The 24,175-nt window shown below is 56.4% G+C and overlaps 5 protein-coding genes across 5 annotated transcripts; 1 reads left to right on the forward strand and 4 right to left on the reverse strand.

The window, feature by feature from the left end:
* Window positions 1-1,238: 1,238 nt before the first annotated feature.
* L226DRAFT_548497 (acid protease) lies at window positions 1,239-2,676 on the forward strand (the record flags this gene model as incomplete). The annotated part of the gene is made up of 5 exons (XM_067682596.1): window positions 1,239-1,411; window positions 1,469-1,987; window positions 2,015-2,195; window positions 2,251-2,549; window positions 2,607-2,676. 5 exons carry the CDS (start codon window positions 1,239-1,241, stop codon window positions 2,674-2,676), a joined length of 1,242 nt encoding a protein of 413 aa, XP_067529215.1.
* A 180-nt stretch (window positions 2,677-2,856) lies between these two features.
* On the reverse strand, window positions 2,857-4,795 carry L226DRAFT_540556 (uncharacterized protein). Its single transcript, XM_067681896.1, has 7 exons — window positions 4,379-4,795; window positions 4,308-4,323; window positions 4,174-4,253; window positions 4,107-4,120; window positions 3,915-4,050; window positions 3,742-3,853; window positions 2,857-3,684 (listed from the first exon to the last, which is right to left on the reverse strand). The coding sequence occupies exons 1-7, from the start codon at window positions 4,471-4,473 to the stop codon at window positions 3,307-3,309; spliced, it is 831 nt and encodes a 276-aa protein (XP_067529216.1). The 5' UTR covers window positions 4,474-4,795; the 3' UTR covers window positions 2,857-3,306.
* Window positions 4,796-5,213: 418 nt separating this feature from the next.
* On the reverse strand, window positions 5,214-14,722 carry L226DRAFT_548499 (uncharacterized protein; the record flags this gene model as incomplete). The annotated part of the gene is made up of 17 exons (XM_067682597.1): window positions 5,214-5,564; window positions 5,671-6,225; window positions 6,282-6,635; window positions 6,696-6,968; window positions 7,026-7,555; window positions 7,610-7,725; window positions 7,780-7,860; window positions 7,911-9,208; window positions 9,615-9,695; window positions 9,758-9,921; window positions 10,108-10,698; window positions 11,068-11,317; window positions 11,368-11,448; window positions 11,475-11,497; window positions 11,557-11,693; window positions 11,746-13,005; window positions 13,068-14,722. 17 exons carry the CDS (start codon window positions 14,720-14,722, stop codon window positions 5,214-5,216), a joined length of 7,800 nt encoding a protein of 2,599 aa, XP_067529217.1.
* A 4,431-nt stretch (window positions 14,723-19,153) lies between these two features.
* On the reverse strand, window positions 19,154-20,752 carry L226DRAFT_527141 (protease; the record flags this gene model as incomplete). Its single annotated transcript, XM_067679089.1, has 7 exons — window positions 19,154-19,223; window positions 19,280-19,593; window positions 19,639-19,833; window positions 19,887-20,188; window positions 20,245-20,407; window positions 20,460-20,520; window positions 20,580-20,752. The coding sequence occupies 7 exons, from the start codon at window positions 20,750-20,752 to the stop codon at window positions 19,154-19,156; spliced, it is 1,278 nt and encodes a 425-aa protein (XP_067529218.1).
* Window positions 20,753-21,743: 991 nt separating this feature from the next.
* On the reverse strand, window positions 21,744-23,311 carry L226DRAFT_473141 (uncharacterized protein; the record flags this gene model as incomplete). The annotated part of the gene is made up of 7 exons (XM_067676504.1): window positions 21,744-22,029; window positions 22,079-22,377; window positions 22,436-22,680; window positions 22,730-22,820; window positions 22,878-22,994; window positions 23,061-23,156; window positions 23,210-23,311. The coding sequence occupies 7 exons, from the start codon at window positions 23,309-23,311 to the stop codon at window positions 21,744-21,746; spliced, it is 1,236 nt and encodes a 411-aa protein (XP_067529219.1).
* Between the last annotated feature and the right edge of the window lie 864 nt (window positions 23,312-24,175).

Raw genomic sequence — 24,175 nt, forward strand, 5'->3', positions numbered from 1 at the left:
GAGGAGCGCTATGTGTACACCATCTGTAAATCATTGCGCGCTTCTCTTCGTCCTTCCCTCCATTGTCCTCGATTATATCACTTGTTTATCCCTTATGCGGCTGTTTCTCCCTTTCCTCGGTGTCGGTGTTCGTCTTCTATCATCTTACCTTTTACCCATTGCTCCATCTCTCGCCTCTCGATGTTCTTTCTTTCTCCAAGTCCGAACTATGTTATGGCATGTTGGAAGAACACTCAATACAATGTTAACCCCGTAGGTAGTACTGCTTCTTATAGACCGCCGGCTCGAAGTCATGTTTTCTTTGTGGTGCTTACTGTGCGTGTACTTGTACGTCGTGCTGTATGTAGTTGCAGGATGACAAAACTATACTTCCATATATGCTCTCTCGTCTTCGTCAGCTCACGTTCGGACGGGGAGGGATGGTACATGCAGTGGGAGTCGTGGACTTCCTGACCTGACAGCGGCGCAGCCCTTTGACTCCTTCCCCACCGAGGCTCAGGCTTGCAGACATGCAAGGCCTTGTTCAATTTCTTCTGCCCGCCGTGAGATGTGGCGTGAGAAACTCCGGATCCGTGGGCAGTACAGCATGCAGTGACTGAATACAGAGTAAGTACTTAGTCTGCGTACCTCCTCCAACTAATTCGGAGTTTAGGACTGTCCGTTTGCCCACTTTTACAAAACATCGTCCGACCCCGCCTCCGCCTCCGATCTCACTCGGGCAGTCCTGCAAATCGATGCTTTCGCCACTTTTGTGCCGAGTCGGAAACCCCGGCGTGCCCGACAGGCGTGTCAGTGAGTTCGAAATCCGCCCGCGGATACTACATGTACTACTTACTGACAAGTCGCAAGCAGCAAGCTACGCTCTACCAGAAGATATGATCCGTCAGAGTCGTAGGCCAATTGCCATTGGGAACCAACTGGTAGTTGGTATCACTGGCTTCAATTATGATCAATCATTCCAGGCTGGATATGATCGTTCGAGCAGTGGCAATTTCAATCTGGCCTACACCCTAGCGGAAGCACTTTCACGGTCTTCCATATCTGCACTACCCGACAGCTGCAACCCAGTGTGGCTTGCATGGAGGCGGGATTTCCTCTTTCTGCCCGAGTCGTCGGATGTGCGACCAGGGACATAAAAGGTGGCCTTCCCCGACGACGAAGAGGCATCATTTCACCTCTCCTACTGCACTCCCACTTCCACCACCCACGTAAAAGCGTACAGTGTACACTTCGCGGTCATGTTCATTAAGAGCAGCTTGATCACTCTGGCCCTCGTCTTGTCAGCCACCTCCACCCCGCTGGTCGACGGAGTTGACACTCCCATTGCGTTCCAGAAGCGCAGTGCGCTCACCAAGGACGACGGGTCATTCGACTACCGCAGTGCGGCCGAGCAGGTTGTCCGCGATCGCAAGTAAGTCCTCACCTCGATCGTCGCAGTGCCCCCAACTCACTCACTCCCTTCTTCCAGCAAGCACCGCCAAAACTTGTTGAACCTCGAGCGGAACCGTGGCCCAGAGGCGTTCAACGATGGCGCATACATCCCACCCGTCGCCACCTTGAACCTCACCGGGACCTCTCCAGGCGACCTCCACGCACGCCAGGCCGAGCCTCTCACCGACGAGGCCAATGACGAGTACTGGGCCGGTACGATCACGATCGGCAGCAACAAGCAGTCGTTCCTCATCGACTTCGACACTGGCTCGTCCGACCTGTGGGTTCCCTCTACGAACTGCACGAGCTCGACGTGCAATGGCAAGGACAAATACAACGCTACCGCCTCGACGACGTCCGTGCACAAGTCTGGCCAGTTCTCGATCTCATACGGAGACGGCTCCTCTGTTTCTGGCCCGGTGTACACCGACACGGTCACCGTCGCAGGCGTGACGGCGAAGAACCAGTACTTTGCGCCCGTGACGACGCTTTCGTCGTCGTTTGCCGGCGAGGCGATGGACGGGATCCTCGGGATGGCGTACCCTGCAATCTCAGAGTTCAACTAGAACCCGTTCTTCAACAGCGCAAAGGCGCAGGGTGCGGTGAAGACCGGCGTGTTCGCGTTCAAGCTCGCCAAGTCTGGCTCGGAGCTGTACCTCGGGGGCACGAACTCGAAGCTGTACACTGGCTCGATCGAGTACCACACCGTCGTGGGCTCTGGGTTCTGGCAGATCGGGAGCGGGAAGGTCCAAGTTGGGTCGAAGGTACGCAGAACGGTTTTCGTTAGTGCTCGTGAACAGAGGCTGACGACAATGACAGACGGTTGTGTCCAACATCCAGACGATCATTGACTCGGGCACGACGCTCGTATATGGCCCTCCGAGCCAAGTTGCCACGCTCTACGCGAGCATCCCGGGCTCGAAGGTGGCCGGCAACGGCTTCTACACGTTCCCGTGCACCTCTGTCCCGAATAACGTCGCTTTCAGCTGGGGTGGCAAGAGCTGGACGATCTCCGCGGCCAACATGAACCTTGGCCGAGCCAGCACAACGCGATGTGTTGGGGCGATTATCGGCCAGGATCTCGGCCTAGGCAAGAACGTGTGGCTCGTTGGAGACAGGTGAGTTGGCTAGATTGGCGCTGCATGAGAGAAAAGTGCTGACGATGACTTGTGTAGCTTCATGAAGAACGTCTACTCTGTGTTCTCATTCGATCAGAACGCTGTCGGTTTCGCCACTCTCAAGTAGTGCGCCATTTTGCTTTAGGCTGGAGCCTCTTCACATTGCTGCATGTATATCTGGCTACATCGTCTGGAATGATGTCTTTCCGTTGAATGGATGGTTTCTTCGACACTTGTGATTTCCTGAATACTGTCGACTTGAGACCCGGTGCAACGCACCAGCGAGATAGTGCCCACTTGTCACAACTGTGCTTGGTATGGACACGCTGTGTTCTATAGTCGTATATTTCGGTTTAATTGCTTTCGCATAAGCTACAAATAATGATTACCCAAGCCGCCTAAGACATGCACCACTGCGCACGAGAACCAGCTACATGCACAGTAGACCGCGAGCCAGGGACAGCACTTGTGTATGGTAGTACAACATGCAGGTCGTCCCCTTCCAGGGCATGGCGGTCGTGACAAAGGTACAAGTCATCTCTATGACGTCAACGTTCAACGTAGGCTCGCACGCGAGCCGCGGCGGGTGTGGCAGACTGGAGCAATGAAGGACCCGATAGCAAGCAGAGCAGATTCCAGACAAAATGAGAGGGAGGGGATAACGAGAGTGGGACATTGCGACGTGGTGGGTGTGTGGGTCATCGGGTACATGGCTGCCAGGGAGCTTGACCTGGAGGGATGGATGGTGGGTAGTCGCTTAGTGGGAAGCGGCACGACCGACAGCTGCGACGTTGCGGGCGTGGCGGCGGCGGTGGGCGTCGTAAGACGCGCGGGCGGCAACCTCAGGCTGCTCAGTGGAGCGGCGGCGGCGGCGAGCTCCAGCGCGGCACTTGAGGGTGGAGGAAGCCGACGCTGACGAGGTGACGGCGGAGGCTGACGCCGAGGTCGCGACGTTCGCGACCGGGGAGACCGCGGTTGTGGCAACCTTGGTGCTGGAAGCGGCATGGGAGACGACCGACTTGGTTGAAGCAGCGGCGGAGGTGCGCGAGAAGACGTCCGAAGAGAGCTTGCTCGAGCCGCTAGCGAACGCGGTGGACTGGGTGGCGTCGCCACAGAACGTAATGAGCACGTCGACCTAACCAGCCAGATAGACGTAAGCTCAAGAAAGGGTGCTATCGAATGAACTCCGTACATCGCTGGAGTCGCATTGGACTTGGACCTGATTGTCATCAAACTTGTGGAATGCCGTCGTGCAATCCGCGCTGTTGCAGGTGGTACCCTGACGGTCGCACCCGTTGAAATAACTAGACGGTAACAACATGGCGTCAATGTGAGTGACGGGGCAGCTGGGCGTGTGTATCTCACCTGAATGACGCGGCGACGTTGAACGCGTGAGGCGTAATCAGACTAATGTCGGTCGACGAGACAGAGCCGGGAGCCACGGGGTTCACTAGGGTCATTTCAAGGAGCGTGCACTCCTCTCCGTTGAAAAGACATTCGCCTGGCCAGTGGAGCTAAGTAACGATATTTGGGGAGAAACGTCTGGGCAAATCATACCGGTTTGTAGGTAACTGGCAGATCATCAGCATCACCTTAGTCATGCATATCAGACAGATAAACTCACGCAATGCCAGCGGTGAAGGGGCCGTTGCTCACAAAGTCCTCGCCGCTGGAGAGGACTTTGCCGTTCTGGATGAGTTGGGGCTATAGCCAACGGATAAGTGCCTGCAATATTCCTGTTCTGGGTCAACGACTCACGGTACCCTTGCCACACCTTAAGTTCCACTTATGAGCAAAATTTCTTGCTGGCGAAGACTGGCGAAACTCACTTGTTCTCGAAACGGATCGTGTGTGTTTCTGCGCGCACAGAGACGCCGGAGAGGATGGCCATAGCCACAGCGGAGACAACGAAGGAGAGCTGCATGGTAGAGAGCGTGGTCGTGGAGCTTCGACTAGCGAGAGCGAGGACGTGGAGAGAGAGCGTCGGCTATGTATGCCTGAACGGCGAGGAGAATGGGACGAAGGACGAAGGGGAGGACAAGCTCGAGGGCACCCCAGAATGCAGCGCGCAGAACATGTATCTGCTGTCCCCCGGACCCCGAGGACCCCACGGGTGCAGTTCTTTTCCATATTTACTCCGCCTTCAATCACGCAGCCGTGGAAATAGCACTTCTAGGCCCGCCGTGGGCCAACGCAACGCACCGCTTGCACTCGTCGCAGAGGACGTTGTTCGCTCTGCTCACTGCAGTCTGCCATGTATCACTGACCGCAAGCGCGGCAAACTTGAAGTGTACCGCATCGCACGCGGTGTGATCGAGAGTCAATCGACTCGGGCATGACACCCATCTGATGATGCTTCCGAGATCCTCTCAAGATCCAAACATACTCAACGCCAGAGTCCAGACCCGTGCACCAACATGGATAGCAATCCGATAAAAGTATATTCCAACAGCAACAGGGATATTCATATGAATGAGGTATTACATCGTCCGCCCCATGGGTATCCAGGTAAGATATGTGCGTTACAGAATCGAAGAGATTATTACTCCACAAGATCATGAGGACCTACTTCGTATGCCCCATTATACAAGCTACCTCCGCCCCACTGCAACCACATATGCATAAAGAACTTTCGGTGTTTTGCTGTTTTCGATCTATGCCCCTTCAGTCGTCACCGTCGTCCTCCGCCTGCGCGACCTCGCGTCGGTGATGCATGCGCACAGGTGATGGCAGGATCCCGGCACTAGGCGGGGGCTCCTCGCTCTCCTCGATCGTCTCCTCGTCGGGCTGTCCCTTCCACCGCGCCTTCGGCCCAGCTGTCTCATCTGGATTCGGCGAAGACACGACCAGAGCCTTCTCGAGCGCCTTCTCGCCGCGCTTCTTGAGGCGCAGCGACATCGCCGCCTGCAACGAATCAATGTACGAGTCGTACTTGACGATCTCCGTCAACAGGTACTGCGACTTCTTCTCCCAGTTCGATTGTGCCTTCTGTGCGTTTGACGAACGCGGCTGATACTGATGGCATGGAACGGCGCACGGAGCGCGCGCGAGAGCGAGGTCAGCGATCAGTCAGGGACTCCACAATTCGATTCGATGCATCAGACCGCAGTACGGCACTCACCAGCTGGGTCATCGGGGTCCTCAGTTCATTATGTTGCTGCAGCTCCTCCTTGAGATGGGCGACATGTTTTTGCAACGCCTCCAGCTGTGTCTCCTCGTCGTGCATGCTTGCGACAGCCGGCGGCAAGGGGGGCTTCCAGTCGTTGATGAACGTCCTGTCAGCCCAGGGCGACTTGTCCGCACGGACTGTCGCTGCCATGTCCTTGAACCGGCTGCGACCACTGCGGACACTCTGGTTGTCGGTATCGCGGATGGAATAGTCATCCTCCGACATCGACCGTGCACGAGTGACAGGGTCTACGACACGGTTCCAGCCGTATTCCATATTTGAGACACCGCCAACGAGAGGCTCCTTGCTCTGGCGAGCAGCCCAGTAGTTGCATGTCGACACCCACTCATTGACCAGCTCTTCGGTACCAGCCTGGAAGAAGTAGACGCCACCGTTGGCCAGCGTGAGCACCATGCAGTGAGGGCGTTGCCGGTTGTAACCCGGGGGTGGCAGCGCATGGGCGAGCGAGTGGGCCAGCATGATTTGGCCCACAGGGGTTGCGTTTTCCTACCCGACCAAGGTCACCCATTGCCCATGCCAACGCAAAATGAATGAACACTCACAAGCCAATTTCCGCCTCCTACCACACTCGCGCCCCCCATCCCGTGTTCGCCAAAGGTGAACATGCTCAGTTCGCCCTTCTGGATCACGACGAAGACGTCCATCCATGCCTTCGACTTGGCACGCTTCCCCGTGCATTCCCAGTACTGCTTGCGGCAGAGCATGCCCTCCTTCGCCCATGGCGGACCAAGGAGAGCAAGCTCCTCGTCAGTAATGCTGATATCCGTCGAGGAGGAGTTGTCGCTGCGGAGACTATGCTCGTCATCTTCTCGTTGTTCCCGAATAATGGTATGGGAAAGATTGGAAGCAAAGCCAAGAGCAGGGGCCAGGAAAGACACCGCGGAGCCATGAATACCCTAGACCGCATATAGTTAGCACGGTCAATGTCACTTCTCAGCATCGTCGTCGGGACTTACATCGTTAGAAGTCGCAAAGCTCGGTGCCGGGCTCGCGCGTCCGTCGAGACTGCTTCCGCTGCTGTAAGGGCTGTGACCTTGCGCACCCAGGATGGACTGCAACCCCCGTATGCTCCCACGCTTGAGAGTCGTCAGGCGGTCTTGCTGCGCGCGCACGCTTCGGTTTCGGAGTACCGTCCCGTGTGGGCTGAGCGATGACGTCGACGACCGGGCCATCAAAGTGTTCCCGGTGGGTAGGAGAATCTGCTGGGCCTTCACGGCGTTGTACATTTCCTATGCCCAATGAGGTTATTTATGATTTCTGATACTTAGGGATATGCCTGTACCGACCTTCAACATGTTCTCTATCTCCGTTTCCCAGTTGCGGTCATAGACAACGGCTGATGGAGCTGACACAGAATGACTGGCTGGTGGCGGGGTGGGGTTCGCTTCCTGGCTCTGCTTGCCCTCCGGGTTGCTCGATGCCCCGACGGAAACCGAGCTCTGGTTGGCGGACGAAGAGCTCGTAGGATCGGTAGACGCCAGAGTGAGCTGTCCCGAAGAGTTGACCAATGTGCCCGAGGATGGCACCAGTGCTTCTCTCGTGACAGAGTTCCAGCTGGTGATGCTATCGCTCCGCTTGGCCCGGGCTCGTACGGTATTCCCAGGGGCGTCGCCATGTTCGGAACCGCCGCGCACGCTACTCCAGTCGTCATAGGTGAGGTCGGTACTCGAGGCCATGCCGCTCGGCTGCTGTTGAAGCTGAATGGTAGTCATCGTGTTCCTAATGAATTGGTTCCTCGACATGCGGTTCGCCAGCTCGGCGACATGAAGGTCGGTGTTCAGCAGGAGCACGGAATAGGCAACGGCATGGACGACACCTGCATAGACAATGTTCAGTTACCGCACGGACTCGAGGGTCCCAGAAGACTTACTGGCGTTGCCAAGAACGGTCGTCGGGTTGCACTCCCAGTATCGACGTGCGAACTCCTCCAGGATGCGGTCGACCTGCTGCGTCTCAGCCTTGAGGTAAAGCTTCGCACATAGCCGCCTGCGAGGATATACGGATCAACCACTACGTAGTTCCTCGATGAAAAAAACCAACCTGAATGCTTGGTCCAATCGGAGGTTTGAGAAGTCGAAGTTGTTGATGTAGTGGCGCAGGGCGGCCTTATTAATGAGGCTCCTGGAGGAAAAGTTGGCGTCAAGCGGACCGGAAGCATGAAAATCACCCACTGTCCACCAAGCCACTCCGCAATCTTGTCCTTTGGCAAGAACTCCTCATCTTCGACCCAGCACCGACTGGCAAGTTCTCTACCTCTGTTGTCGAGGTCTGCAGACGACTCCTCGTATTTTGCTGGAGACGACTGTCGTAGGGAATATCGTGCCGGCACGAGGTCGTTGGTGGTGAGATCTTGCTGCGATGCCGCTGACAAGCCGGGTACTGTATTGGGATCAACAAAACCATTCGGCTTAGAAACAACGCGAGTAGTGCGGGGCGGCTCACACACACGGCCTTCGTCTCGGTCCGGGACAAGCGATGGCTCCGATGCGGAAGCGGTAGACCGATGTTGGACTCGGAGTCTGTTGGATTCTCGAGAGGCAGAATGAGCGTGGTGCAGTAAAGAGTTGTTGAATCGAGTTGGTGGCGAACGCGGGCCATACTTCAGGTTCGGTGAGCGTGGATAGCCGACGTTAGAGCCGGTCCGTGAGCGTAAAGGAGTGAGGGATGAAGTACGTGGTGGTACAATGGGGGCGTCAACGGGTGACTGAGGGTTGGAGGACGGACCAGCGTTCACCAGGGACTCTTCACCTCCGGTTACAGTTTGCAGGGTGACTGCAGGGGTGCTGAGCTCATTCGGCAGTGAGTTTGCTGCCCGGGGTGTTGGCCTGAAGGTTGGAGGAGCAGATAGGGGAGCAACCAGGTCATCGCTTTGCGCACGAGTGTTGATCGGCCGTCTCGATGGCGTGGTAGGATCACAGAGGTCCAAAGAGGTGGAGCGAGATTCGAGAGTCTGAAGCTCACCACGAAACTGTGACATGATACCTTCAAGGCGGGTGCCCCAGCCCGGTGATCCCTCGAAGGCCTTTGTGTCTGTGGAGATTCGCAGAGGTGTTGACGTTGCGCCTGTGCCCATCGCCTTCTTCAGCTCCGCATCGCTCACGCTCATGCTCCTTCGCTTGCTCCTGCTGGGCGCCTTCACGTGTTTGCCAGGTCGCTCCTTGACCGTCTGGGTCGGTGAAGGCGATCGAGAGCGCTGCCCTGGTGCGTTGACCATTACAACCGACTGATCATCGTCGGTATCTGACATGCTCGTGCGTCGGTCCTGGTCGTTGTCGATGGCGGGAAGAGGCTTCTCTTCACCAGACGTGGACGGTGTAGAGAAGACGTCGGCTGCGTCGGCAGGGGCGGGCCCGGCCTTCCTGGCGGCGTCTTTAGGTAATGGCGGAACAGGGGGCGGGAAGGCGTCAAACAGCGGTGAGCTGGAATATGTCGCAATTGAGGTGGTAGAGGGCGAAGAGGTGAGCGTTCGCTGTAATATTGGGATTGTGTCCATCAGCGTCTGTAAGAGCGTACACGATGGAGTGCGGACAGATGATCAATGTGCGGCGAGGCATCTGCACACCACATGAAGACGTAGACTCATGTCTGTGGTGGTCTAAGTTGGCGGTTCAATGCCCTGTACTACGGAAGCTTTTTGACCACCAGTGGCATGTCTCCCAGGCATGACAATGCACACAAGACTCAAGCTGCGCAGGTTCTCGCAGGTTGGGTCGCCGGGCGCCGGACGCCTGATTGAAGGACAGACCGTGAATCGTCTACAAGCTTTTGCTCCCAAAGCGGCAACAACGGCGGGATACATCTCGCACCGTGCACGATGATGCATCTTACTTGAGGCGCATTCTGTCCTATACACATCAATAAATATACGAACTCACCGATCGTTCCCGTGTCGATCCAGCTCCCAACATTTTACCCAGGAATGCGGAGGTCTTTGCACGAACGGAGGACTTGGCAGGCTAGGGACAGAGGTGTGACGTGAACATCCGCCGCTTGTGGACATCACGACTGAAAGACACACCTTGCCGTCCTTCATCGACCCGAACGACCTCGGGCTTGTCAGAACCCAGTCTGGACTCGTTGCCCCGGCAGCAGCCGCTTCACGCTGGGCAGACAGGTTCTGGGAAGACCGCATTCTGCCCTTGGGAACGGGGGTAACTTGCGTTGACGGACCCGGGGATTGTGCTGAACACGGACCGACAGGCACCGTGACATAAACAAGAGTTGAAGTGAGGTCCAACCGTGAAATAGACGTAGATAAGTGCGCGAGTGTTCAGCGGTCCGGACAAGGGTCGGGGAGATGAACGAGGTTGAGGTTGTCGAGGATGAGTGCATTGAAATGAAAACACGAAACACATTAAAGACACGCACCGTCTCGCGAAGACGACGATATACTATTCTTCTTCCCATCCTTTCCCCCACCAACTCCGCTGCGTTCCTTCGCTTTTCGAAGAAGGGTGGCGAGGTCCGGGCTGCTGGCCGTTCCCGGCGAACGATACATGGAACGCCGCCTTGTCTGGTAGTCAATCTCTTCCGGGGCGTCGTAGAAGACCTCACTCGTCGACGAGGAGGGGGAGGTGAGCGCACTGGCGGAAGCGAGGCCAGAGCGGGCGGCACTATTTCCGGGAGACGGTGTGGGCGGCACAATGATTGGTGTCGATGGCTGTAGCCCGAGATACCCTCTTTGTGGCGGCGGCGAAGGGGACGAAGAAAGCGCGATTGAAGCGTTTGAGAGGTCTGCGCCGAGCTCGTCGACGTCAGGGCCCTCCTTGAGCAAGACGGTGCCCCCGGCGCGCAGAGCCTGCTCGAAATCTAGCTCAGTCCGCGAAAGTCGTCGGCCACCAAGTCCATTGACGTCTTTCGATGCAACTGGCTGTAGACCAGCAGGAAACGACGAGGGCGGTACTGGGGGCCGCGGTGATGTTTGTTTGAAGAGGGACGCCAGGGTGGAGGACGCGAGGGCTTAGCGACGTCGCCGTACGAGGACAAGGTGCGGCACGCTTCTCGATTCGCTGGGCACACCCCAATCTTTCCTCCACTTCCGCGACGCTCGCGGCACATTGATTGCCAGGGCCATCTCCTCTGATATACGTACTCTCCAACAAGCTAGAAGTACTATGGAATGACTGTTGAACAATAATCTATAACATCTACGGCCACATCGTACAACTCGAGCCCTCGTCGTGAGCGGAGAAGGGAAACATGTGGGGGTCGTTGCAAAGGAAATACCAACCGACTGCAGCTACACAAGATCTAGTCAGATTACAGGCATGGATGATAGAAAGCACATAGAAAGAGCAACAGAAATATACGCCGAAACCCACTCGAAACCAAGTCCTAGGCTCCCCCACCGCCGTCTTTCGAAGTAGACGACTGCAATTGCGCGCTCGTGGAAGTCCGTCGCTGACGCTTCATCGAGGCCGAGGCCGGCGCTCCCACCCGGCTCGCAGGTGAAAGTCGCGTGTTGGACGGCACGGAACTCGTCGTCGACGATCGAGGTCTGTTCGCATGAGCAGCGATCTTTGGGAGGTTCGAGTTGTTCTTCCTCGAAGAGCCGTGGGGAGTGCCAGACGCACGATTCCTGCGAGCTTCACGTCAACTACAATTCAGGCTCCAAGAAGGTAGACAAACCTCTTCTTGATGACGTCCGTCTTCAACGACAGGGGCCTCACCACACCGTGCAGTTTCTGCGACCATTGTCAATGCGAGCGCCTTGACATGGGGCGGAACGAACTCACATAAAACAATCCACAAGCGTTGCCTGCAAGATGCGAGAACTATCAACAGGAAGCAAACAACGCGAGAGGAGGAGGGACGTACAAAGAGGCTGCCCTTCAGGATCTCGCCGCCACAACGGAGTGATGGTAGTTTGGCAGTTCGTGCACACTGTCGGAGCGGAATCGCCATCCTCGCCCGCAATCCGTGCTTGACCGCTTGAGCCAGCCTCTGGAGTGCTTCTGCGACACCGGATGAGCTTGGGACAGCTCGAAAGGGACGCTGCCAACTTACCCTTTCCGCTGCGCACCACTCGCGCTAGCTCGAATAGCATCTTGCGAGACGCGCTTCGTAGACGCAATCTTACGGGTTTGAGCATTCCGTGATGGGCCACCATCCGCGGACGGTGGTGTCGACGCGTTCGATACATTGTATGGTTCGGGAGAAGCGTTCGAGCTTGATCCAACGCCGTTCCCCCATCCGTCGCTGGAGGGACTTGGGTGGAACTCGGTATGGTCGAGGGGAAGAATCTGGTGCGGATCCACAGTGAACGAATTGGCGTTCCCACCCATGGCGTGATTGAGCTCGTGAGAGGCATTATGGTACATCATGCTCATGAGGGGGAAGTTCTCGAGCCCAATGTTGGACATGTTGAACTGGGCGTACGTCTCCGCAACAGCGGCTGAGGCTGCGGCCGCTGCTGCTGACAATTCCTCGTTGGCACCAGGTGGAGAATAGGTACCGTTCAGTGATGAGCGTATTGAATCGGAGAACGAGAACTCGGGAGGGTGGCTTTCTTTGGCTGCGGGGAGTGAGGAAGATATGTTGGGGCCGAGGTTGTTGGCGGAGCCTAGGTCAAAGAACGAGTCATAGGGCACGGAGAAGTTGAAAGAGGAAGTGGGGAATGGACTCCCCCGCCTCATATGGTCCAAGTCCTTCGTCTCCATAGGAGGTGGGAGGTCGATGCCGGCGGGCGGGTCAGCACGGAGCATGCTCTCTGCGTGTGGCGCGTCGGCGCGTCGCTTCGTGCCAAGAAGACCTTCAGGTGACCTGGGCTTTCCATTAACCTGATGACGGCCACTCACACCAGTGAATATGCCCTCTTTGGCAACAGTGTGATCAAAGCTCGTCTTCCTGACGTGCTTGGGGAACGCCTTGGGCTCCGGAGATGGAAGCGTTGATGCGGAACTCCGAGCGAGAATCCCGGTTGAAGGAAGCGAGGACGGGTGGCCAAGAGGGCTCTGAAGCAGCGAGAAGGATTCAAGGTTGTTGTACTGTGCGCGATGTTCCCCGGCGGACTCGAATACGGCGGGCAGCATGAGGTTGGACGGCAGCGAGGAGTGAGGACTACGACGGCCAGAGGAGCTAGGAATAGGAATGCTGGGAGACGTCACATCTCGCTTGGGCGGCGACGACGAGGGGAACTTGAACTGATTCTGCAGATCGGACATACCGCCCACCGGTGGTCGTGAACGAGAACGACTCGCAGGCCGCCAGTCCATAGGCGCGCGGGAACGAGACCTGCTGATAGCACGCCAATCCATCGGCACTTCGCTAATAGGTGTTAAACGCAACTCAGTAAGGCGGAAGATGGCGCAATAGAGTGGAAAACGCACTCGTTCTCTTCAGCGCCGTCCTGGTTTGCGCCGTCAAAACCTACGACCTGCACTCTCGCCTTCCCTTTATCTATCGTTCGCCCTCTCTCTGCCTGAGTTGCCGCCTCTGCCCCGCCGGCCAGACTTGCCGGTCCCTCGACCTTCTCACCGCTAGATCCCGGGCCACTGCCTGCCTGCGCGTCCGCTTCCCGGCCCTTGCCCTTCTCCATCGCCCTCTCCCGCTCCTTCCCCTCGTCCTCTTTCTTCTTCTTCAGCGCCAGCGCCATCATTCGCCAGGTCAAGTTCTCCATTCTCTGAGCGTGCGGCAGCGTGGCTTTCTGCCGCGCGTACATCCTCCACACCTGCGTCGCAAGCGGGTCCTCCCTGGCCATCTTCTCCGGATCAGCATCCGCGCCCGTCAGATCGACGGACTTCAGATCCGGAGAGCCTGACACTTTGGGTGACGCGAAGGATTGCGGACCGGAACTCTCCAATGGAGTCCCTGTCGAAAGGAATAGTGGGTCGGAGAACAAGTCAGAGATGGCGCGCCCCTGTGGGCTTGACGCAGAGGTAGGCGCAGTTGACTTCCCAGACTCGAGGAGTGATAGGGCGGTCGGGCTGGAAGAGGTGGCAAGCGACTCCGAAATTGAATTATTACGGGGTGGGCCCATCTGATTGAGCGCAAGGAAAGAAGCTTCGGAATAACTGGAGGAAGTAGAAGGAAGATTGGCAGAAGACATCCATAGCGAGGGCGGAATGCCTGGTGCGAAGCGTTCTGACTGATGAGGATGCGAGTTGAACTCGAAAGACGAACGATGAGAGGGGAAATTGTGAGAGTGTCGCTCGAAATGAGTGTCGATGCCGGGCGCCATAGGTATGCTGCCACGACCGCTGGGTCCTGGAAGGTGTGCGCCGGGTAGCTGCTGAGAGAGGGAGTCGCCAGAAACTTGTTGGGCATCATAGGGGGTCATGGGGAGAGGCATGGAGGACGTAGGATGGCGCATATTAACGGGTCCATAGGGTTGGGCGACGCCGCCCGCGGGAGAGTTGCGACGGGCATACGGACCAGGTCCACCAGAACCGGAACGTAAGTGGATAGGAGACGCTCTTGAAGATGTTGCAGGTGGGGACGAATATGGGGAGGAAACGTTCGACCAGGCAGATGAGATGCTCTGATTCATGCCGGTACGGCTGACGTCCTTGACGTTAAGTGGCTGCGTACGAGAATTGACGCCAAAATCGTGCGGGGTATGATTAGATCGCGCAGGTAGACTGGAAGGCACACCTGCTGTGGGAGGCCCTAAGACGCCCGACGCGGCAAGGACTTGGAAAGTGGATGGATCGAGGGGAGCCGAGAAGAGATTTCCCCACTCGCCGTTCGTGAGTGAAGAGGACCCGACCTGGTCACCATGAAGGGACATGGGCGGGACCGAATGTTGCAACATGAAGGGGTTGGATTGGGACTGGGTGGACGCCGCAAGGGGAACGTGAGGTGCCCAGGGGGACGAACTCGTAGACTGGGAGACGGAGGAGAGAGGAGGGCTTTGGTTAAGAGAGGTCGATGATGAACGCGGAGGTGGTAAAGCCGAGGTGTTCACGGTGGGGCGCCCAGACGAAGACCAGGCCTGCTTGTGTGCGTCGGTGATGCCTCGAGCAGCGCCAGGCGGGAGTTCCATAAGACTCCCTCTATAGGACGAGCACACGAGCCATAAGCAAGGTTTGGACGGATGTTGCGAGAAAACCAGGAGAAGTAACGCACGACTATGGAGTGTGGGTGGTGCCCTGAGTGGTCGGGCACTGGGCGTAGTAGATGCACGTGTACTGCTCGCGGAGGGTGCGCGATGAGGCGAGTTGCTGCGGGCGAGAAGTGGTACGGCCCAGGTCGACGACGACGACGACGACGGGGCGTCGGGGAAGAGGTAGGAACGGCGGCGGCAGACGAGGAGATGGTGAGGGAGGGAGGACGGACCGTGCCCGAGAGCCAAACAGACCGCCCGCCTGCGAGCGGGTCGTTATTATTGCCGATCTGGCGTTTTCACCCGCTAAGGGGTAATTAATTATTTCGAGATCAATACGCCGACCGGTGGACCGCTCCCGCTGCCCGCTGCTCTCTGCCTTCCCTCCCACGAGCTGCCCCGCACCCGACGCCTCTGACCTTCCGGCACCCGAAGCCGAAGTATGTACACTGCGGCTTCGGGCCATGGCAACGTAAAGGGCGAGAAGGACTCTGCGGGTGCCCGTATACTGAGTGCGAGCAGCGACAGACGGCCGCTCGGAAACTGTCCTCCTGCACCTCGGCCTGTCTCCAAGCCTAACTCCGTTCGGGACATGGCCATTTCGTGGATCGTACGAAAAGTATTTGTGCAATCGATGGCCGGCCGCCACCCGTTTTCTGACGAATTCCCCACCTCCCCTGCATTATCGAGCATCCTCGGCTCCCCGCAGCGCTCAAACGGGGAGGCCGGTCGCCCTCAGATCTTTCTCCGCGCCCGACTCATCGTACAGGCTGTTCCCCTGATCCGTCTCAGACCCATTGTTGCCCCAATGCATCGACCTGGACCCGCCGGAGTCACCGCCGGTCGTGCACAATCCAGGTACAAATCCAGCAAGTTAGCCATCACTGCGCGTATGCGTTGTCAGAGACTTGTGATCTTGCCGTCTATTTGGTAAGTGCCTCCTCCTCTGTCCGTCTCCCGGATATGGCTGCAGTGTTCCTCTCTAGGTCCACGCAATGCTCACATGCCTCCCACCTGTTCGCCCCGTTCAACCCCGCAGCGCCGAGAGCTACCTCAGCACCTGCGTAGAGCCAACCCTGGAGTGTTGAGTGTTGCAACTCCGTCCAGTGTCTCCGCTCTCCCCGGGATGAGATCCCAGAGACGCTTCTCCACAGAACATTGGGCTTGGCACTGTTCAGACTGCGTGTGACTAACCGTTCTGACGATTTGTCCGCTTCACTGAAATACATTCTCACAACTGTCTACCATGGCCCATGCCGTTCAGGTGGTTCGGTCTGTTCAGATGGACCTCCGGCCGGACCTTCGCGTCAAGTTCTGTATACCCAAAGCTCCCTCCATATGGTCGCGCTAGAAGTCCATAGAAGTCCCACTCCGCCATCTGGTTTCAAGCCTGGGCGTCCTCAGGCTCTGACCTTGGTAAGCCTGTGCTCCTGGTCGTAGCCCTGACATCACTGAGGGCCATGTTCATTGTATTGTGGTTCAGGCCTTAAGCGGATGCCATCTTCCTTTCTTCCATCTCATGACAGAATCAGTGTCTCGTCTGCTCTCCATACCATATTCGTAGGTACCAGGACGCACGGATACGGATCACCAATACCTCACGCGAAGCCTGTGCAGCCATGCTAGCTCTGTTGCGGGAGCAGAGATGGCGCGCAAGCTCGGTACTGACCCTGATCACACACCACCCCCGTCGCGATGTAAATCAATCGACAACTCGCAGATCTCGCTCGTTGATGGACTCTGGTGTCTGGCTCTTGTGCCGTCCTACCCAGCGTCTCACATACGCGCAAGCGAGACGTTCCTCTCCCCGTGCTGACAGTGACATGCTCACAGGTACTTCCACAACCAACGACTTGTGGAGAGGTCAGGTCCGGGACCGACGCTGTCCTTTGTCTAACCCACGGTTCTTCCATTCACCTTCTAGGAAGCCACGTTGCAAGAAGCTTTGAGCTCGGGGATCCCACGGAGTACGTGAACGCGTGGTGCAGCCAGGGCGCTTCCTACGTTTGTCCATTGAATTCTGTAAGGCCCGTTTGAACGAAGGAAACGTACTCATGTCGCGGTTCGGCGCCGGCGTCAGGTGATACGACGAAGTGCACTTCGCAACCCGTCGAAACCCCATGGAACGATCTGCCATTTGTGTGCGGGGCGGTGTGATGGCCCGCAAGATCGCTGTTATGGCGCGCTGGCATGCCGCTAGCACCGCGTGTGCCGTACACCATGCTGCGGGCTCTATAGCATGTTGCTCGGTCGGAGGTCATGGGACAACGTCGTGTGCGAGACGCTTCTCCCCATCCGAGCTTGTCCTCCCCAGGTCCTCCCACTGCTGGCTTCTTCAACCAGATGCGGTTAGGGCGGTCTGTTTTGTCATGGACATGATGACGTCTCGTTGGTTTTCCCTTGTCCAACGACTCCATGTCCAGAACTTAGCGACAGAAGCCGCACAATGCGCATCGTGGCGAGGCCATGGTGCTCATGCTGCCACTATAACCCAAGGGCGCCGCTCTCATGACCAATTCGTCCCTCCTTTGTGGTTGCCGGCGCTGGCGAGGGCCCGCGCGAACCATTCATGAGAACTGCGAGCTGGAGAGACCGCGCCGGACTCCCAGGCCGCTGACAGTCGTCCGCGCCCGCACTTTGGGCCTACTGCACTTTCGGTAAGTACGCTCCGGCAGAAGCTGAGAAGCTTGCGACCAAACTGGGATATATTTCGCCGAGTGTACCTGGCGTCGGTACTTCCCGTGCGTTGAAGCTGGCTCAGATGGTGAACGGGAGGAGACGGGATGACAGAGGTTAGGCGAGGTTACGACGGGATTTCTTGCTGGTAGGTTCGCGGAGAGGTGCGTTTCTCCCAAAGGGACTTGTCTCGAAGTCTGAGGTAATGTGGGCGTCCATGTACCTGACCAGCAACATCAGTGATCTAACCGAGGTAAGTTCGGTGAGTAGTTCGAGTGTCCGAGTCAGGCTCTCGCTGATCCTTGTCCATGTTATGGTATCCCCGCGTTCTGTACTTCCGTGGAGATTGTTCCCAGTACGATACGTCGTTGCCTCGGTACCTTGTGACGCTGTTTCGCGCCCCGCGTAGTTGGGACAGATAACATTCAGAATGTTATCTCGCGTGTCCGGCGTTCTGAGTGAATGCCATGTCACGACTGTTGTTCGCAAGCGCGTCTCTCGCGTGGCTTCGTAGATAAGTCTGTCCTCCATCTCTCTCGTGTTCAGCGAATTGACCGGACACACAGATAATCGCTGCAGGGACGATCTCGTGGGCGACTGCAGTTCCTCGTCCTTCACAGCCACCGTGCAGCGACCTGGACATGTGCCCGATGCTATCTGGCCGTTCAGTATGACTCTATGAGGTGCTGTCGGAACTTCTATTCCTCCTGGCAAATCTTTTCGTTCGTTTAACCTAGGTAAGCCAACTGAAACATAACATAACTAGTACGCGCTAGTTAGGAACTGATTTTTTTTTGCCAATCGCGCAGCTGCAGGAAGGTACCCCTCGACGCATAAATCACGTTCCCCCGGCCCCCCTGGCCGCCGCTAGCTTACTGCCATCCGGCGGCAGACAGACCGACCGATGATGCCGCTAAGTAGTCCCGGCAAGTGGCGTTGTCAGATTTCTGGATCGAAATTTTGCGGTGAGCGCATCGAATGGACACCCGAGCTCAGAACCACCGCCACATTGGGTTGCGGAGCAATTGTTGCGAGGTTCGGTGCCGCAGGAGAGGCTTCCAGGGACGGCGGCAGCGGAACGCTGGTTCATGGAATCCCGTGCTCGTCGAATGGGGTGTGAGGAATTTTGCCGCCATGCGAGACAGTCTCCAGCCGCGAACCAGGCGAACCCTGATCGACCTGGTGCTCCGATCGACGGAATTGGTGCTGAACGGATTTTCGCGCAAGCGCACGGTTGCCACGGACCCGATCTGGCCCCTGTGTCCCTGGTTGGAACAAACCATGGACCGAAAGTTGTGTTTCGATCGATGGTTCAAACGTTCAACATCAAGATTATTTTGCATGATGGGGAGTGGCACCGGGTGGCACCAAGTGCAGACAAGCCTGGCGTTGACACGAGTCTGGCCAATTGAACTCGCGTGCTGCGGCAACCGGGGACTCGCATGGATTCACATGGTTGCACGCTGATACAAAACTTCGAAAGGACCAGAACGGCTCTATCCGAGTGTTGCCGGAGGTCACAGCATGTTCGAATGTTAATGAGACATCATCGTAGCGAGATGATGAGCAATGCGAATTCAACGGATCAGATCGCCGCGATACGTTTCATGATTGATTGAAAGCAAAGGGATTGTACACGTCGTCATACATACGTATATATGTACTTGGAACATTGTGTAGACCGCAACGCGTCTCTCAGCGCAGCGTAGCAAACCCAACGGCGTTCTGGTCAACCGAGAATGCGGTGTAGACGTTCTTCATGAAACTGTCAACGTCGCATTATCAGACTGATGACAAGAAGGATACTGTAGGGTCACCGACCTGTCCCCAAGCAGCCAAACATTCGACCCAAGGCCTAGATCCTGAGCAGCAATTGCACCGATGCATTGAGTCGAGCTGGCTTTTCCAATGTTAAAATTGGTGGCGCTGATAGACCAGTTCTTGCCGCCCCAGTTGAAGGCCATGTTTGACGGCATCGAGCTGCAAGGGTACGAGTAGAATCCGTTCGCAGAGTCGTACATTTTTGATCCAGGAATCTTGCTATAGAAGGTCTTCACTTGACTAGGTGGGCCGTAGATGATGGTCGTGCCAGAGTCGATAATCGTTGATAGATTTGATGCGACGGTCTGAACTGTCTGGGTAAGTATCATGTAGAGGACAGAGTGAGGCACAGATCACACGGTATTACTGATCGCCAGCTTCGCGTTCCCGATCTGCCAGTACACCTGTCTTGAAACCGGGTGGTACTCGATGGAACCGTTGTACGCGGACATATCCGTCCCACCGATGTAGAGTGAGGACTTGGTCTTCGCAAGCTTGAAGCCGAAGACCCCGCTTTTGATGGCGCCCTGAGCTTTGGCGGTGAAGAAGTATGGCTAGAGGGCATATGAGCGAGGCCTGCAACGAGTTAAACGAGAGACTATCGTACTGTCCCAAGCTGCGAGAGGGCAGGATAGCCCAACCCGAGGATTCCGTCTCTCGCCTCCGATCCAAAAGAGGGAGACAGGGTGGTTACGGGAGAGAAGGACTGCTTAGTCGCCTTGATGCCGGCGACAGTCACCGTGTCAGCGAAGATGGGCCCCGAGACGGTACTGTTGTCACCGTAGACGATGGTAAAATTTCCGGGTCTGGGCATGCTGGTGGAGGACGATGCGGAGCTGTACTTATTCTTCTTGCTGCATGTGCTGCTCGTGCAGTTTGCGGACGGCACCCACAGGTCGGCGGAACCAGCTGCACGAGGGCATCAGCGAAGATGGAGGCGCCATATATGGGACAGCGCCACTCACTGTCGAAGTCGATGACGAAGCTCTTTCCCGGGGTACCGATGGAAAGGGCCCCAGACCAGTAACTATCGTTCTCCTGGTCCGTAAGCGAAACCGACTGACGCTTGGCACGCGAAGAGTCGTCATTGCTTGAGGTGTCTCCAGCGTAGGGAAGGATGGTCGCGCCCTGATGAGTACAACCCGTCAGATAGAGTGACTACTAGAAGCGTGTTGCATACCTCGTTGAATGCTTCGAGGCCTATATTGCGTTGTACGGCGATCAAGTTGCCGCGATGCTTACTGCAATTGCGCGGTCAATGGCTGTCCCACATGGGGCGGAAAGAACTTGGAAGACTCACTTCTTGTCGTACTTTACCTGTCTCACAGCCGCGGCATGATCGAACCACCCATCTTCAGTGGTCAGCGCATTACGTTTCTGGAAGTCGATGCGCGTTCCAGCCTCCTCAGGCACGGGAGAGGCGCACGTAGACAAGATGAGGGCGAGAACGACCACGTTGGACTTGACGAACATGACAGAATCGAGGGCTGATGAGGTGGGTGATGCAGTGTAAACGTCGTGGGGTTTTTATCGTCTTGCTCGGACTATCCTTGTGCCGCACGCAACACACGAATGCCAAGCGTGCTTCTGTGCGGCGTGGGGTACAGCCCTCGTCCGCCACAACGTTCATGGTACACGGGAGCAACCGTATATGGCAGGGAAATGTACTACAGGAGTCTATAGGAGGATCTCATCATTGGTAAACTCGGGCAGAAGCTCGTGGAGAGGCGGAAGCAAACCGTACCTATAGGGATACCATGTCCAGTTCGTGTCCAGGAAATGGACGGGCGCTGAACACGTTCTTGTGGGGATAGGCGAGCCAACGTTCTGGACCGGAGGGAGCGGGACATCTTCGAGGGCTCGACGACTCTCCTCAGCATATCCTTGACAAGTTGATCGGATGGCTTGTGGGGGCATGATCGAACATTACGAGAACTCAAGGATCCTCGGATACCAAGAACACTACGAGCGCCGGACGTTGTCAGAAGCCGAGGGGCGGATCCATAACAGACTCTCACCTTCCATGTCGCGCTTCGCGGACGAAGGTCGGCCGCTTCAGGTGAACCCGATCTATGATATACAAGCTCTTATAGTTTTGGTTGCGGCAAAGAGAGTGGTATCCGACGTTCCTCATCCTCGTCCACGGATCTACCAGTATGCAATGCGCGTGCCTATTCTGAACCCGTCCGCCACATCGCCGGATCGGTCGAGATGTAAATGCTCCCTGTCCCAGTCAGTCATGCAATGGTCGAAATTACAATTCTGGTGCGTACTGGACGCCCTCCTGGGCTCGAAGGGAGCCTTTGGAGAGGAACTTGGCCGAGTATCCAAATCCGCAATGCCATCTCGAAGAAGACGATTGTGCGACGGATGCGACAAGGAGGACATGGCGGCCCAAACTAGCATGTAGAGATACATCAGTAGTATGATACGTAGGGTATTACATGATGGAGGAATAAGGTAATCAGTTCCGTTTCTTCTTGGAGCGCTTCTTCTTCTGCGTGCTCTCAGACGCCTCCTCGGGGCCATCTTGTGACGGTACTGCGGGTATAAGATCTGGTACATCCTCATCGGCGAGCTCCTCGGCGAGTTCTTCAGCGGTAGGTTGTTTGCCAGGCTTGCCATTCGCGTCAGACGCGACGGTCGCCTTTGACTTGTCGTTATCTTCGAGCTCGTCTGACCAACTCCACGCATCGTGAAGTTCACCGCGGGAGAGCGCGATAAGGAAGAAGGAGATGATGCATGCAGGGCTGACAGACCATGAGAGAGGGGGACCGAACAAGGGAAGCAGTGACGTACCTCAGGTAGAGAAGGGCGGGTTGTGCCTTCCTGAAGAAGTGCATAACGGACATCGTCGTCGTTAAGCCAGCCGCATATGCGAACAAGGTACCATAGAAGTATGTCTTGACCACTCTCGAAGATGACTGCTGCTTGGAGGCCCTGTGATAGTCGTATCGGAGCGCCGTAGCGACGAACATGCCGGGAATGACGATATCCCCAAGGCCTAGCATGGTAAACCCTCTCTCGGTCGCGAAGGTCACAGACTTCGGCCAGAGAAGCTTGATGGGAACGTCAAGGTTGGTTGCAACCTTGACCATCTGGGGGAATGACCCTGACGTTTACATGGACACTCGGCGAGAACAACTTGCCACTCACTACTTCCGTCCCAAAAACCCACCATATATCGTAGAGGAACAAGCCAGAAAGGAGCACGCAGCCAGTCTTGAAGGAGTCCAGCTTGAGCAAGGAGAGTGCATTGTGAGAGAACGAGAGTGCCAAGATATCGGTGAGCAAAGCAGAACGCCTGGTAGCGTTACCACCGAAAGTGTATAGAACTGAGGGGGTAGATCCGGCGGGGATGAGAAAGAGAGACGGAGTTCTCAAGGAGAGAGACAACAGTTCTATCCATGGTGGGTGAGCGGGGAAGACAGGAAAGGCGGGCAGACACACCTCTTGGACCCTTAAGTACCATGAGCTGTATGTTATCAAACGCCTTCCACCGCACGTCCCCAACGGTCCATCGTGACAAGGAGATAAGAGACTGTCGTGCTTCAGCATGCGCATAACCCGACGGAGGAGAGATAGGAAACAAGCGTACCTTGCCCACGCTACCGACGCCCGCGATGGTGAAGTACCATTGTAGCAACCATGTGATCCACTCCTTTCCGTAGTACTTGACGATAAGATACAGCCCAAATAGCACCACAGACCCAATCTGTACGAAGCGGTGGACGGCGTCAATGAACACACATCGGCACTCAATACAGAAGTCATGACGAACCACGGGGAAGAGATAAGCATCCTGAGATGACAGCCGATCGACTTCTTCCTCCTCCTCTTCCTCAGGCTCGGATCCTGGTTGGCGAGTGCTCCGCTTCTACAAGGCATTTAGTCTAGCACTGAGCGCAAGGCGGCAATGCTTTGTCTAACCGAAAGCGAGCCATGCGAACCGGCATATATGGAGATGCATGCTAGCGAGAGAAGACCAGCATAGGATGAGATCAGGTCCCAGTCTGTACCAGCGGCTGCCATGGTGTGGAAGAGAAAGGTGGGGGTCAAGTACGCCACGTCGTCGGCGGCATAAGACGAGTTTGCGCATGTTTCATTCGGAAGGTTTTGGCAAACAAGGACAAGCTCCCGCCCTCTCCTTTCCGGGACATGGGCGTCTCTCCCCACCTACCTCGGCCTCGGCGCTCTATCCTGCACCGACCGCGCTGCCAATTAGCAAGGCTGGACGTTTTCTACTCTTCCTCTCAGTCATATGCAAGAGTCGAGCATTGTGTCTACAATTGCTACACTGCACTGCGCTCGCCTTCGCTATCTACCTAATTGACTGCTTGCGCTGTGCGAACGATTGGCCGCAGTGACCATGGTGAGCTACAACCCGACTACACTGATGAAACAAACCTCATTACGTTGGAGTGATTCCGCCTGGTGGGGCTTGCGCTCGCCGATTCAAGTACAGATGGGAGCGTTGAGACTATGAGTATGGAACAGGAAACCAATCGCTTCCCTTTCTCTGCGGCCAGTAGTAGGAGGACCCGGACTCCGCCGGGAAGCATGAGACGTATGCATCCCTGCCCGGCCACGGTAGGTTCACCGGCATGCACCTTCACTTACATCTGTCTTTCGACGGATATAAAGTGAGCTCATTTCATGTGCTACGTGAGCTCATGTAGTGATGGTCTATGCACTCAGTTTCGTCAATTCAGCCTCCGCGTTGAGGAAACTCAGGAAAGCGCCTCATGGTACTACGCAACTGCCACACTGGCGCGCTCAATAATTCCCAAGCTTCTCAGAACACCTCTCATACAGAACACTGCTTCCATACCCTTCATACTATTCCCTCCACGCCCAGACCGCCATGATGTGAAGTCATCCAAACCCCACTTGCAG

This window comes from Lentinus tigrinus (assembly GCF_003813185.1).
Source record: "Lentinus tigrinus ALCF2SS1-7 unplaced genomic scaffold L226scaffold_59, whole genome shotgun sequence".
Taxonomy (NCBI): domain Eukaryota; kingdom Fungi; phylum Basidiomycota; class Agaricomycetes; order Polyporales; family Polyporaceae; genus Lentinus; species Lentinus tigrinus.

What these genes read in the sequence shown, in the direction of transcription:
- L226DRAFT_540556 (XM_067681896.1), bottom strand. Translation starts at nt 4,473, where the DNA reads ATGCAGCTCTCCTTCGTTGTCTCCGCTGTGGCTATGGCCATCCTCTCC. An exon ending in AACGTCGCCGCGTCATTCAG is followed by an intron (nt 3,854 to 3,914) that starts GTGAGATACACA and finishes GTTACCGTCTAG; the next exon opens with TTATTTCAACGGGTGCGACC. An exon ending in TCCAATGCGACTCCAGCGAT is followed by an intron (nt 3,685 to 3,741) that starts GTACGGAGTTCA and finishes CTGGCTGGTTAG; the next exon opens with GTCGACGTGCTCATTACGTT.